The sequence below is a fragment of the Euleptes europaea genome, chromosome 2, assembly GCF_029931775.1.
Source record: "Euleptes europaea isolate rEulEur1 chromosome 2, rEulEur1.hap1, whole genome shotgun sequence".
In the NCBI taxonomy this organism is placed as follows: Eukaryota; Metazoa; Chordata; class Lepidosauria; order Squamata; family Sphaerodactylidae; genus Euleptes; species Euleptes europaea.
Window position 1 is genome coordinate 75602006 of NC_079313.1, and position 15434 is coordinate 75617439.

At 44.3% G+C, this 15434-nt stretch overlaps 1 protein-coding gene across 1 annotated transcript in view; it reads right to left on the bottom strand.

Moving 5' to 3' along the window:
- Positions 1-318: 318 nt before the first annotated feature.
- LOC130472709 (vitamin D3 hydroxylase-associated protein-like) overlaps positions 319-15434 on the bottom strand; it is a 39288-nt gene continuing 24172 nt past the window's right edge. Inside the window, exons 11-15 of the mRNA XM_056844120.1 lie at positions 10611-10654; positions 7888-7927; positions 4354-4462; positions 2360-2505; positions 319-483 (exon numbers count right to left, since the gene is read on the bottom strand). Coding sequence (XP_056700098.1) covers positions 349-483; positions 2360-2505; positions 4354-4462; positions 7888-7927; positions 10611-10654 — 474 coding nt within the window. The 3' untranslated portion in view covers positions 319-348. The remainder of the gene's footprint in view (positions 484-2359; positions 2506-4353; positions 4463-7887; positions 7928-10610; positions 10655-15434) is intronic.

Sequence of the window (15434 nt, forward strand, 5' to 3'; positions counted from 1 at the left end):
AGATAGGTGAGGCTGAGAGAGCTTGAAGAGAACTGTGACTAGCCCAAGGTCACCCAGCTGGCTTCATGTGTAGGAGTGGGGAAACCAACCTGGTTCTCCAGATTAGAGTCCACTGCTCTTAATCACTACACCACGCTGGCACATAATACTCCAATTATGCAGTACCATTAAAGTTTCTCTGTTCACTAAACAATACAATTACACATTCTCTCCAAAACACATCAGTAAAAATATAACTGCGCAAACTCAGTGATACTAAAACAAACCCAGACAGAAACCAAAGAAGCCAACAAAAAAGAGTTTATTAGGTGATAAGGCACATTCCTTGCAGGATCTTCTTCCACAGGATCAGATTTTCCTCCTCCCTCTCCTCTCATGGGAGAGTGTCTCTACTTCCTTCATGAAACGAAGACAAAGTTCCTCCTGCCACGGCAAGGCCACACACTGGACTGCCACAGGGAGCCCCACAGCATCTTGCACAGCCTGTAGTAAGATACAAATAGTGTGAGATCACCAAGGAGAATCCAGTATGGAAAGAGGAGGACAGCATGAGTTTGCTGTTCTTAAAATATGCATTAAAGAGGCTTCTGAAGTGCATGTCATCTTTTGAAGTGAATTAGTTGTGACTTTCCATTCAAGACCCATTGGAGAAGTATGCAACTGGGTAACAGAAAATGTTCGGAACACATTTCCAAGAACTGACAAAAATGCAGTAGCAAAGCCACACCAAAAGTGTCAACACAGTACACAGTATGTGGCTGTAGGGCAAAAATCTATTCCATCATCTTACTAATTTATTTAAACAAATTGACACCAATAAACAAGTTGAGAAAGATCACAGAACAGAAAAGGACTTTCACATCTTGCAAAGAGTTTACCTGTGAAAGGATTTTATCTCAAAGAAGGATTACGGAATGGAGGAAAATGCTTGACTTCTGTAATACCAGTAATGTATATACATATCTTTAGTTATGTACCAACTTGTTTATTAGTGTCAATTTGTTTAAATAAATTATTAAGATAATGTAATTGATTTTTTGCCCTACAGCCATGTACTTTGTACTGTGTTGATACGGAATAAATTTCCAACATGAATCATAATCACATGGCTCTAAAAACTATCATGATTTAATACTGGGAGGGTCAAACACATGCCCCGTTATTCTACATTTGTGGCAAAAGAAGGCTAATAACCATGTGTTATTTTGTTCAAAAATCATGGTCATGCTGGTAAGGAGAGCTCAACCCTCACCTTCCTGCACTGTCTTTACTTCAGTGCAGTAAATTCCACAACCTGACTCTTCTGGTATCAGATCTGGACTATGAGGAAAATGCTTCAAGCAAGGAAGTGCACCAAGTTAAAGCAAGGGAACATTTTGCTCCCCTCACCTGGATGCATCTTTTCCTGTGAACCCCCAACCCACTTGCAAATGCACAAACAGGTACATACAACTGCCCTGTTTATCTACACTTGGCCATTTCTCTGTCCAAGGCTGCAATTTTAAGTAGGCCGTAGGAAGTACTACCCTGTGGCGCAGAGTGGTAAGCTGCATTACTGCAGTCAAAAGTTCTGCTCACGACCTGAGTTTGATCCCAACAGAAGTCGGTTTCAGGTAGCTGGCTCAAGGTTGACTCAGCCTTCCACCCTTCCCAGGTTGGTAAAATGAGTACCCACCTTGCTGGAGGTAAAGTGTAGACAATTGGGGAAGGCAATGGCAAACCATCCCATAAACATAGTCTGCCTAGTAAACATCATGATGTGACGTCACCCCATTGGTCAGTAATGACCCGGTGCTTGCACAGGGGACTACCTTTACCTTTTTAGGAAGTACTAGTAGTTGTATACTGGTAGTTCTTGTCAGTGTTTGGCAGTGAGGCCAAAAGCAGCCGGGTTTAAATAATCCCCCTACCTGGTGCCAGTCTTCCATTTAAACCGCAACCCCAATGGCTGCATTGCATAATGAAAACATTGATGACCATGGAACTACGCAGCATGGGTTGAATCCACAGCTCTACTTGCAGAGCCCACTCATGGAGCAGAACTGTCCTGCCCCTCCCCTCCCTCTGCAGACCATCCCAAACACTGTCCCCTGTACAGGTGGTTCTCAGATAACCCCTGAACCCTAAAACATATTTTTCTTGAGTAGTGTTAGAATTCTGCCCAGCTCAGATGCAACTAATGAAAGGAGACAGCTGAATTAACGAAACGACTTTAACTTGATGTCCTAGGTGGCCCAATATCACTAGTTTTAGAGAGGGATGGAAGGTAGGATAACTTTCCCCATTTTTCAGCACAAATTGAGAGCCCCAATTATGTGGTCTTCAGGTACAGCAATTGCTTTAATTGCGGTTGGCTGACCTCTTTCATTCTCGTATCCCAGGGGTCTCCATAGTATCCTTTGTAATGCCTCAGCTCTTTCTCATCCGCTTCTGAAACTGTAGTGACTGGTACAACTCCAGCAGGAAAATTCAAGACATTGTACAAATGGGTGTAGGTAGTAGCAACTGGAAGAAACCACATATAACATAGAAAGTCAAGATATCTCTTCCCTAGTAATGACAAGCTTTCATTTTGTGATGCCCACATACAAATGACATCAGATAACACACACACACCTCCTTTATGTAAGCAGAGGAAAGGGTTTGCCCTTTTTAGTATCATTTGTTGATTTCTACATTCTCAGTGTTAGGAATAGCAAAACCTTTGTGAACAAGATAGAATGCAAAGGTCCCAGGTTCAATCCCCAGGATCTCCAGTTAACTCGCCAGAGCAACCAAGGAATAAACACATCAGTCAAAAATACCCAGCTATTCAAAGCAAGCTTGGGAGGCAGGAAAAGCATTGGAGAAGGATGTGAGAGAGCTAGCAACAGTGACTCTAAAGGAGAGGTGAGCAAATTTTGGTCTATGGTCCACATCTGGCCCATGGGAGGTTTTCATCTGACCCTTGAGCTGCTGAGACAACTTATTGGAAGCATCAGCATGAGATAGGCAGCATACTGCTCAGGTTCCAGAAAGTCACCAGCTGACCTAAATCTAAACACACAAGCTGGAACTGCTGGCACTAACAGTAGGAAGAGGCAGACTGGTAGGGAGATAAAGAGGGCAAGGCATGGAAAGGGCTGGCAATAGAGCTACAAGAGAGTAATGGTCAATTTTCCCTCCCCGTCTTCAAGGCACAAACAGTTCATAAAGTGCATTACTTTTTTTTAACAAAGAAGTCAAACCAATTTTTTTGTTCTGCATTCCCTGCTCCCTTCCTACCCCTGGCTCAAACCTGCTGTTGGCCACGAACTCATTAGATGGCCTTAGGCAAGCCACTCCCCCTCTTGATCAAAACTATGGAAATAATAAAAGTCAGAGCAGTGTGCATGATTCTTCCTCCCCATTCTACTCTCACAACCACCCTGAGAGGTAGGTTAGGCTGAGAGAGAAAGACCAGCACATGGGGACTGATGATTTTCCATAAGTTCCATAACTAGGGTTGCCAACCTCTAGGTACTAGCTGGAGACCTCCTGCTATTACAACTGATCTCCAGCCAATAGAGATCAGTTCACCTGGAGAAAATGACCACTTTGGCAATTGGACTCTATGGCATTGAAGTCCATCCCCTCCCCAAACCCCTCCCTCCTCAGGCTCCACCCCAAAATCTCCAGATATTTCCCAACCGGGAGCTGGCAACCCTATCCCTAACCTATCCAGTTGTAATAGCAGGAGATCTCCTGCTACCACCTGGAGGTTGGCAACCCTATGCATGACACATTCATGTCATGCCACACTGTGGGAAGGGTTATGTTACTGATATAGCCATGTCCTTTGGTTAGAACGCCATACAATACAATGTAGGTACAGCTGTAGCCACAATGGGACCTATTCTGTAGTTGAGGCTTGTTCTCTAACCCTGCCCTGCAAACCCTCATAATCACTTCTCATTTTTTAAATACATTTTGGAAGCTCAGGGAACCAAACAGAATAATACATTCATTTTCGGGGTGCTATATATGAGTGAATTCTCCCCCCTCAGTCTTCTTGCAAGCACATAGGGCAAATATCAGAGATGATCTAGATTACAACATAAATTCCTCCCTAATAACCATTTGCTGACACTTGGGGGTGGGGAAAGAAGCTGGAAGGCCATCATTTAACCCTCTGCTTGAATACAGAATGCTCGACACATCAGCTCCTACACCCTCCCTCATACCCCAACCCACAGATTGCAGCAAGCCAAGAACAAGGGGTTTAACCCCAAGAAGTCTCTCAAAGCTGACAGCACTAGACTGAGTACAGGAAGCAAACCAAGCTGCACACTGCAACATTCTATGTTGCCCCAGAGTGGAAAGATCGGAAGGTACCAAATAGTTTGCCAGCATATCCCAGATTAAAGGCTGGGCCCAAAGCAGGGCAAAGCACAACATCCAGCTTGAGCTTCCGCCACTCTGCAATGAATTCATCACGATAGGCCTGGGGAGAAATACAAAGACAGCGCCTATTACAATGGCTGTTATCAGCATCAGTTAGAAGGCAGAAATCTGCTTCTGTCTGACATTGAGAAACTACTAGCTGCTGATCAGCACAGATCCTCAGAAATCCAGCAAGTTTCTAGTCATCATCGCAATAGGCAAAACCTGCTATCTGTGAGTCTGCAAGAACAGATCACAGCTGTGAGTCTGCAAGAACAGGGCTCCTCTCCCTGCTCTTTCTATGAAACTGAGTTTCTTTCCTCCGTTCTTTCACACCTCTTGCTCAGCTGGTAATGTCCTTTTGTCGTGCCCAACCCTCACCCAAAGACACACATCCTAAATTTAAAACCTTGCAAACAGCTTGAAAATTGGATTAGGAAACTAAGGCAAACACTTCTAGAGGATGTGTTCAAATTTTCAAGGGTCCAATTTAATGTCTCAAAAGGGGGCCATCATGAACACCACAAAGAAAGGTGCAAAGTTTCAGAAAGTGGCCAGAATTCTATGCAAAAATATGGTCTTTTTCCAGCTTGCATGGGCAAATAGGATCTTGTTTACACTGGTGCTTTCATGCTACTGCCTAGGACATAGGGTTACCAGGTCCCTCTTCGCCACCAGTGGGAGGTTTTTGGAGTGGAGCCTGAGGAGGCCAGGGTTTGGGAAGGGGCTTCAGTTCCATAGAGGCCAATTGCCAAAGTGGCCATTTTCTGCAGATGAACTGATGTCTATTGGCTGGAGATAGGCTTGCCAGGCTCCGCAGCTCCACCGGCGGGAGCTTCATGGGGCTGTGGCATTAGCGCGCAATGCGCCCGCACACCTGCACATGATGCACCTACGGCACTTCCGATCCCGGCCAAAACTCTATGGTTTCCATAGAGTTTTCACCGAGGGTGCTAGAGCGTCCGCGTCACTTTCAGATTTACCCGCGTCACTTTTCAGATTTACTGCTGGTGCTCAGCTGGCCAGCAGGCAGCCCGGTGGATGGGCGGTAGTTTACCTGCCACCACCGGGCAATTGGCAACCCTAGCTGGAGATCAGTTGTAATAGCAGTAGATCTCCAGCTGGTACCTGGAGATTGGCAACCCTACTATGGCAGAATAGATCCAACAGCACACTTGCCTAATAACAGCTTACATTCTAGAGACATACCTTAGCAACAACAACAAAAATGGTATTCCAAGCAGAATATGCATGTTGTGTTCCTCGCCCCCCAAGGGAATCTTCCAAGAGACTAATCTACAGCTGCACGGGAACCTTTGTGCAGTATTTTAAAATTGGCTATGTGCTCATGTGCAACAGAGACCACACTGAAGTATTATGGCACCCTTAATGATGTTTGGATGTTCAACAGAGTCCGACATCTTTACTACAGCCAAGCATGGCTGATACAGCAACTGCAGTCCTGGGTGTATATAATTTTCCAAGACCTTTAAAGCTTTACATGGTCTGGGACCTTCGTATCTGTGGGACCGCCTCTCCTGGTATGTTTTCCAGAAAACTCTTCATTTTGTTGATGAACTCTTCGTTCATCTGCTGTTGGTCCCTGGCCCAAAGTGTGTCTGGCTGGCCTCAACCAGGGCCAGGGCTTTCTCTCCCTGGCCCCTGCCTGGTGGAATAGCCTCTCCAGTGAGACCAGGGCCCTGCAGGACCTTAAAGAGTTCTGCAGGGCCTGCAAGACTGAGCTATTCCGCCAGCTATGGTTCTTTTCTCATAAACGCTGGCCTCCCTAACTTTCATTTTGACCCCTTCCACTCCCTACTTTTTGCTATCATTAGGGGAATATATACACCTGCTCGCTCAGCTTCGGCTAGGCTGGTATTGGTCATATAAATATCAGCGACTTTTGAGGTGCATCATTGTCCCGAGTTCACGGCCTGGGATGGGCCCTCGGGACTGCGCCTCGACCCCACCGCCGGGCCCTGCCCTCCGGGAGAACCCCAACCCCTGGGGGAGCAACCCCACTTACCGGGCCAGAGGGAGGGAGAGATGGGGGTGAGCGGGCCCACCAGCGGTGCGGCCGGAGACGGAGACGCCAGGAGGAGCAGGGAGGGGCCGAATGCCAACCTTGCGCCCCAAGGGGGAGCGTGCCAGCCCGACGCAGACGGCACCGACCCCGGGAGAGGAGCATGGATGCCCCCTCCCTGGGCAGCGGGTGCCCCGAGACCTGGGGACTCTGCAGAGGCCGGAATTCGGCCCCATGTCCCTGCGGGAGAGGGGGGAACCACCGCAGTTGGAAGCGGCTCCCGGGAAGAGCCGCCGGAGGAAGAGGAACGACTCCACACCAGAGATGGGGGGAGAACGGGGTGGAGTCCATTGCTGGACTCGGGGACAGGGGAGAGATCGCCCCCTAGAAGGGTGGAGTGGTCGTGTGTGGCAGCGTGAGCGCAGGATAAGGGGAAGACTGAGCGCAACTGCCCACGGATGGTGGGGCTCAGGGGAGTTTAAGGGGTGGAGAGCCCATAAAGGCGAAAGTGGAGGCTAAGGAGGAAGGAGGCAGTTCGGTTTGCTAGGCGTCAGCCAAAACACCCTAAGCCGGGAGAAGAAGCGTTGGAGAGCGTCCTCACTTCTAAACTCCAAGTCTGAAGCCTAGGAAGCTGACGCCCGCCGGAGCTGTAGAACGCGGTGGACCCGTCGTTAGGGGAGGGTTGTGGGGCAGCGCGTCAGAATCATTGTTCTCATTGTCCTCATTGTATGAACATTGGCTGGCCATAGCGGCAGCACAAGTCTTTTTTTACATAATCTGCATGTGGTGGCTGGAGATCTCCTGCTATTACAACTGATCTCCAGCCGATAGAGATCAGTTAACCTGGGGAAAATGGCCGCTTTGGCAATTGGATTCTATGGCATTGAAGTCCCTCCTCCTCCCCAAACTCCGCTGTACTCAGGCTCTGCCCCAAAAATCTCCCACTGGTAGTGAAGAGGGATCTGGCAACCCTAACTTCAACTGCATGGTACACCTGGGGGGTGACATTTTTGTCCTCCATTTTCTCAATTTTATAGGGCTTTTAAATTGCGGTTTTTAAGGGGGGTTACTCTAATTTTATTTTTATCTTGTTATGTAAGCTGCCATGACCCCGGCCTTGGCTGGGGAGGGTGGAGTAGAAGATCAATATAATTAATTAATTAATTAATTGAATGAATGAATGAATGAAATAACGGAAGCACTGAGTTGTCCCAAGCCATACCGCACTGTACTGTGATGTACCATTCGTTTTTTTTTTAACTCTTCTTTGCACTTCCTGCTGGTCAACAGTGAAAGATAAGACAAATCCAAATATGTATGTAGGGTTGCCGAAGGCTATGCACTGTTGTGCGACTTCACAGTGCAAAAGGACAGAGCTGTCCTTTGAAAACTGGTTACTCCCAGGTGAACTGCAGCTGGGGGAGAACTGGAATCTTTGTCTTGTAATGTGAAAAAACCATTACCATTCGGTCAGCATTGTTCTTCCAGAGATTCTTCACTGATCTAGAAAAAATTGAGAACATATGCAAATTAGCATTAATGAGAAGCAACAAGTACATTAATAAAATTACCAGATTTGGATTGTTTGTTGGTTTGTTTTGGCTGCAAAAATCTAATACTATTCCCTTTCTGGAATTTGTCATTAAATAATAGCATTGCCGAAGAATTTGAAGCCTGAATTTATGATCCAGACATCCCGAAAATTGAGACCTGTAACTAACACAATGCAAAGCTTTTTCCACAGCAGCTGAAGTAACTTTTCCCTCTCTTAAAATGCATCTTCTTTCATGTGTGTAACAGTGTGTTCTTTTTAGAAATCACATTTCATTGCTTAAAGGCCATTGTTACAGTCCAGTATTTATAAAGGTCAGGTTCCGTTCCTTATTGTATTTGCTGTTCCTCATAACTTTGTTTCATGCATAAATAGGGAAAGCTTATGTTTGAAAGCAGACTTCAAAAATATTTAAACACTGATTGTTAAATAAATGAAGCAAATAAAAACACCATATAATAACGTCTCATTAGCAGATCATCATGCTATATTAAACTGAAAAGCACGTCATTTGTTTTTCTTATATGGTGACAATATCGATGCAAGAAGAAAGGCATACACCATCATGCAGGTAAGCACAGCACAAATGGTGGTTCTGTTGCAAGTACGAGTATGGTGCAAGCATCTAAAGCCAGGCTATCCGAAACCCCTAGTGACCCACATTAATAGGTATGTTCCCCACAGAGCAACTCTACGTAAATAAAAACTTCTTAAACATCTTCATTGTTTCAAGCAATTCACATTGAAGAGAGTGTACAGTACATTACACAGACTTCCCAGACTCCAGCTTCTTGTGCAGATTATTTTGTGCTATAGTTTAAGCTGCCCCCTACTGGATAAAATGTGAAAGTTTCTTTAAAGAGTTTACAACAACTCGGTGTCTTGCAGCATCTTAAAGACAAATAGATTTATGGACTAGAGCCCAATTCGTGCAAGAGGTTAACCTGGGGTTGGATCCCAGATCCATTGGGGATTTCCAGCAATGGAAGGGGAGATTTCTGCCAATTCCTCTGGCAATGGCAAATCTCTGACTCTCCTCTCATGCTGTACCTGGAAAGCCCCCCCTTTCCCCCAGGAACAGCATTGCAGAGAGTATTTTGGGCTGCAGATAAAGAAGGAGAAGAAAGAGTTGTACTCCAGATATCCTTCCAACCAGGGAAATTACCTGTGGATCCAAGTCATGACTCCTCTCTGGGATTTGTCACTAGTGTTGCCAACCTCCAGGTGGTTAGCAAAAATAGACACTGCTGTATAATTGTTAGTTCCAAGCCAAAGAATAGTCACAATATTATTTAAATACAAAATATCTATTACAAAGTTGTCAATTTTCAAATATACATCACCAATAAATACAGTACACATACTAGTGCACATACTGTATGTCCAATAGTCAATTTTTTTCTGCTCTATCCTATATAAGGTAAGTATAACAATGATGTTAATACCACAATTTGTTCACAATATATTGTCTTTAAAAGACTAATCCTTGTTGTATTCATATTTCAGATGTCAAGTAGAAGAGGATTACCTTGAAAAGCAGGGACGAAACTGTGTGCAAATCGATCCATGTAAACAGAAAATGCGGGAGACATTCACAGTTTCTGTTTAGCTTGCAACACCCCCGCCCCTGGTGATTGGTCGTTTCCCGGGACAGGGAAGGCCCTCATTGGTCAATTTGAAATGACCAATCACCGGGGGCATGGGAAGCATGCCAAACTAAACAGGCACTTCATGTCTCCCGCATTTTCTGTTTACATGGGTCGATTGGTACAGTTTTGTCCCTGCTTTTCAAGGTAATGTATACAGTTCTCCCCCCCCCCCCCAGCCCAGGTAAATTTGATCCTGGCTGAAACAGGAAATAAAGTGGGTTAAGGAACCATGCGTTTTTGGTCAATTAATATAGTAGTGTCCTCTTAGGATTTTATGTAGTCTCCAGTGTATTTTATACTTGGAATTCCTGGTTTTAATGTTTAATGATTTAATGTTTTTTTGTATATGTCTGGCTATGTGCTGTATTAATAAATGACTGACTTATTGTCCTAGTGTAAGCTCTTGACCCAAAGAACCAGAAATCACCACAGAGACAATTAGAATCCAAGCAGATGGCTTTTACTGGTCAAATAGGCAATACAGTGCATTGAGGATAAGATGACAGCTATGAGGTTCTTGCTCGTTAGTTGGCAATATAAAGCTTGAAAACGGCGGGAGATTACAAAGCACACAAAGCATAAACAGAGCACACTTTCCCAGGGGTAGCGTTCCCAGGCTTTGGTATGTGGAGCCGTCCTTGAAGTCTGGACGGTTCAGCAAAGGAACAGAGGCAACATAGAAACCGAGATAACAGCCTGACATCTAGCTACATTCAGGGATATGTAAGCAGTCCATTAGGGAGAGAAGATGGCATGGTATAGCCCAATCTCATCAGATCTCAGACGCTAAGCAGGGTCGGTACTTGGAAGGGAGACCTCCAAGGAAAACTCTGCAGAGGAAGGCAATGGCATACCACCTCTGCTTAATCACTTGCCTTGAAAGCCCCACCAGGGGTCACTATAAGTCAGCTGTGACCTGATGGCACTTGACACACACACACACAAATAGTCCATTAAAAATCATCACTCCAACAAATCACCTTACCCTACTCCAATGAGGGCATTCAGATGTCTAGAGATTCGTGGAAACTGAAACAAAATATGACTTTAGAAGTGCATAGAAAATCTCAAAATATATTACTGATCAAGTTCTGGTATGTGTTTAGTTAAAAGGTAATTTCAGACAAAAATTCCCAGCATAACAATCTGAAAATAGAATGCTTATATTATATTGTCATTTTGGTATTAAATGAAACACACTTTCAAGTGAGAATTCAGGATCATAGCGCTCATTTACACATTGCTTAATACATTTTGAGTTTCCCCAAAAATCTGAGCTGAATGATTTGCTGTGGTGCAGTTGAGAGAGCCAGGGCCAGGTTACATTACCTATAGAATTATGCTGAACAGAAAGATACTGATTAGCAAAGCAGATCTAGTTAAAAGTTTGTGCTGTTTGTCTGTTTCGTTCCTCTCACACTTTGCATAATTCTCTCTTGAACAGCACATTAAGGGGGTTACCGCACTTTGTATTCCCAGCAATGTATTAAGAGTTTGAAAATGTTGTAAAAAACATCGCTTTAAAAGGGGTTTTGGATACCACGGCTTATAAATGGTTGGAAGACGTCTTCACAGCTAAAGGGGCCAAACAAAGTGTGAACAGTATTTTTTATAACGTTTTCAAACTCTTAATACATCGGTGGGAATACATAGAAAGTGCGAACAGTATTTTTTATAACATTTTCAAACTCTTAATACATTGCTGGGAATACAAGTGCGGTAACAGCCTAAGACAGGGGCTATCTGCAAGTTTTTATGGGGCTTAAAGTACAAATAAAGAAATCAACAGACACCCTTAAAGTACAAATAAAGAAATCAAGAGCAGTGATTCAGAAAAAGTGCTGTGTTGTCACAACTGGATGTTGTGTCTTTCATTGCTGTATCCAGGTAGTGGGCTCCTCTCCAATGAAAGCATACTGTCTAGGGTTGCCAACCTCCAGGTACTAGCTGGAGATCTCCTGCTATTACAACTGCTCTCCAGCAGATATAAATCAGTTCCCCTGGAGAAAATGGCCGCTTTGGCAATTGGGCTCTATGGCATTGAAGTCCCTCCCCAAACCCCGCCCTCCTCAGGCTCCACCCCAAAAACCTCCCACCAGTGACGAAGAAGGACCTGGCAACCCTAATACTATATAATTTCTCCAATCCTTAGGTCTGGCCAGAGCTAGATCTATGCACAATCTAAGTGCACTACAGTTTAGGGCCTCTAAATAAAGAAAAAACTTCCAAAATGGCTAAATTACCATTTTGAGGTTATGCTATGAGGGCCTGTTAAACAGGACACAGTTTAGGGCCTCAACTCCTAACCTGTGGCAATGTACCCATGCTCTTGCTTTGCTTGGTGGGCCTTCAAACATCACTGGACAGTGTGATCTACAGCGCTACCACCAACTACGTATCTAAGCAGCAGATTCCCGTGTTCATAGTTTATCATTCTATCATAACACTGGGAAAACAGGAAAAGGCAGGAAAGCTACTATACTGTAGACCTCTACCTGAGATCCCAGAGAGCTGCTGCCAGTCAGAGTAGACAATGCTGATTTTGATAGACTAATGGGCTGACTCTGTAGATGGCAGTTCAAGAAGCAAAAGTCAAAAAAGGGTCCACGTCTCGTGATCCAACCATTCTCCACTGGCCAAGGTTCTCATACATTCTCTGTTCTTTTTATTTACTCTTTGCTGGTGGAATGTTTTATCATACTAATGGTGATTCTAAGGATTTATTTAGCATCAGCAAAATCTACAGATGGCAGGCATGTGAATTCAGACATTAACTAATCCAAAGCAGCCCTGACAAACCTATATTTTAAATATAGCTAGTAATTATTATTAGTCAGTTGTATTTTAAAAAATCTTTGGATCTAACCATTATCTCAACACAACAGTTCCACATGGGTTATCTGCCCTGGGTTCAATGCTGTTGGAAAGCAGGGGGAGGGGAGCTGCTTCCCCACAGCATTTTATTTATTTTATGTTATAAAATTCATATCCCACCTTTCCACCCTCACAAGGGCTACCAAGGCAGCTAAAAAAGTAAAACATGCATAGTAAAATAATATTTTAAAACCAACCAAAAGCCAACCAGAAAAACATCATTAAAACCAGATCTTGAAATGTACAATGACATAAAAACAATTTAAAAATTTAAAACAACTAAAACTTTGGGCAAGAAGGAGGGATCATTGAGGGGCCGCCAAATGAAAAATGTCTTCACCCACTAGGGGGAAATCTCTCTGGGAGAGAGTTCCATAGCTTTGGTGCCACTACTGAGAAGGCCCTCTCCCAGGTTTCCACCCACCTAATCTTAGATGGGGGACACTGAAAACAGGGCCTCTGAAGATGACCACAGTGGTAGGTTCATAAGAGAGTAGATAGTCATTCAGGTGTGTTGGTCCCAAAACATAAAGGGTTTTAAATATTACCGTAACACCAGTACCCTGAATTGTGCTTGGGAAAAAATTGGGAGCCAGTGTAGATGGGTCAAGACTAGAGTGATATACTCCCTACAAATCACTACGGTCAACAGCTTGGCTGCAGCATTCTGCACAAAATGAAATTTCCAAATACTTCGCAAGGGCAGTCCCATGTAGAGTGCATTGCATTCATCTAATCTAGATGTAACCAGGGCATGCACCACAGTGGCCAGATCTTTACTGCCCAGGAAAACCTGCAGCTGCCTAACCAGACGAAGCTGGTAAAAGGCATTTCCGGCCACAGCTGCCACCTGCTTATCCAGCATTAGGCCTGTTCCTTCAAGGGGAGTGCAACCCCTTCCAGAATGGGTGATATCTTAAATCCCAGTTCTAACCTCACCAGTTGCACTTCTGCCTTCTCAGGATTAATCTTTGGTTTATTAGCCCACATCTACTCCAAAACTGCCTGCAGGCACCAGTTCAGGGGTTCTACAGCCTCCCTGGGATCAGCCACATATCGGTGTGAGGTAGAGTGGAGTGTCAGCCACATATCGGTGACAACCCAGTCCAAACCTCAGGATGACTTCGCCCAGAGGTTTCATGTAGATGTTAAAGAGCAATGGGGACTAGATAGAACCTTGTGAGAACCCACAGGTTGAAGACCAAGGGGCTGAGCAGCAGCCCCCCAGAACCACCTTCTGAAACCTACCCTCTAGATAGGACCAGAACCACTGCAGAACAGTGCCTCCCAATCCCAGTCCAGATAGAGGGTTCAGAAGGATACTATAATCAGTGGTATCAAAAGCCGCTGAGAAGTCCAGGGGTATCAACAGAGTCACACTCCCTCTGTCCATCATGGAGCATTCATGTAGCTCCTGGGGTTTCTTTACCATTTTTTCCCAATCTTTATCTAACTTGCTTTTTCTTTTTGCAAAGTTTTGGGAAAGATTTGCAGTAAAGCCTGGATGGGTGCTGAGTAGGGTTGCCAACCTCCAGGTACTAGCTGGAGATCTCCTGCTATTACAACTGATCTCCAGCCGAAACAGATCAGTTCCCCTGGGGAAAAGGGCCGCTTTGGCCAGTGGACTCTATGGCCAAACCTCACCTCCCAAACCTCACCTTCCTCAGGCTCCACCCTAAAAACCTCCTGTCAGTGGCGAAGAGAGACCTGGCAACCCTAGTGCCGAGTGGGTGGGGAAGTCTGGAATTTCCTCCCCACATTGCATGTCTGTTCCTGCCATCCTACTTTCTTGGACTGCCTTTAAACACTACCCCTTTTGCCCAGTTTGTCCTAAAACAAGGACTCTTTCTCTTGAATGAAATTTGGCAGGCAAGATCCCTTGGAATACAAACCCTGAGAATTTCATCCCAAACAGATGAGTGGGGAAGTTTCCCATTGTTTCCCACTGAAAGCAATAGAAACAAAACAAAACTAACAACAATAACAATTGAAGACAGAAATAATAATGGGTACAATTAAATCAGATCAAAAAAATTTAAAGGAAAAACAACAAAAATTATGTGCACATCTTTAATCAATAGCTGTTTTAAACAACTGTGCACAGCTCAAACACAGTTAAATGGATTTAGTCCTCTCTGTCTTCAGCAACAGAATGATGCTTTATCGCTATCTTTCCAGTGAAATCAGTGGGGCTTAAAAGCTTTCCGTAGTGCCAAAAAGTTCACTATTTTTATTGACTATCAAATAATTTTCTGGTAGGGGATAGATAAAAAAGAATGTTTTGTGACTGTGTGTATATGGGATGGGGCGGTATAAAAGATCAAGATTTGTGGCAATTCTATTTTCTCGCCTCCACTTTACTTTCAACCCCATCATTTTGCTGAGAGAGAATGGGATCATCAAAAAGCAGCATATGAAAACCTGAAACTGGCTGTATCAAGGTCATCATTCTTAGATTATGATTTTCCACCTTGGTTATTCCGCTTTATAAGGAAGGCAGCTAGAACTTGATTTCAGTTAACAAGATCGAGTGGGGCGAGCTCTAAATGAAACAGTCATTTTGAGAGAGCGTGCGAAGGAAACAATCAAATATACAAGTTTATATTATGATTCAGCTTCGGCTTGGAAGAAAATGGAAGTGTTTGCTCCAGAGATCCAGAGCCACTTTCTGATTTAAATATAACAATAGCAATCAATGCAAATAGGGAGTCAAATGGTTCCTGTACGAACACATAAGGAACCTGTAAGCAATCTCATTTTCAGATCCATAACAAAAGCTTCAGCATATTTCCAAGGGCAGCAGAGCAGTGTTGCAGAATTATTCCTGAACAAAATGCCTACATCAGATGGAAACCATTGCCAACCAGTGCAAACATCTGTCTGCTGAGTAGTGAACTTAAGAGGTCATCTAGTAGGGACTTGATATGGTTCCCTA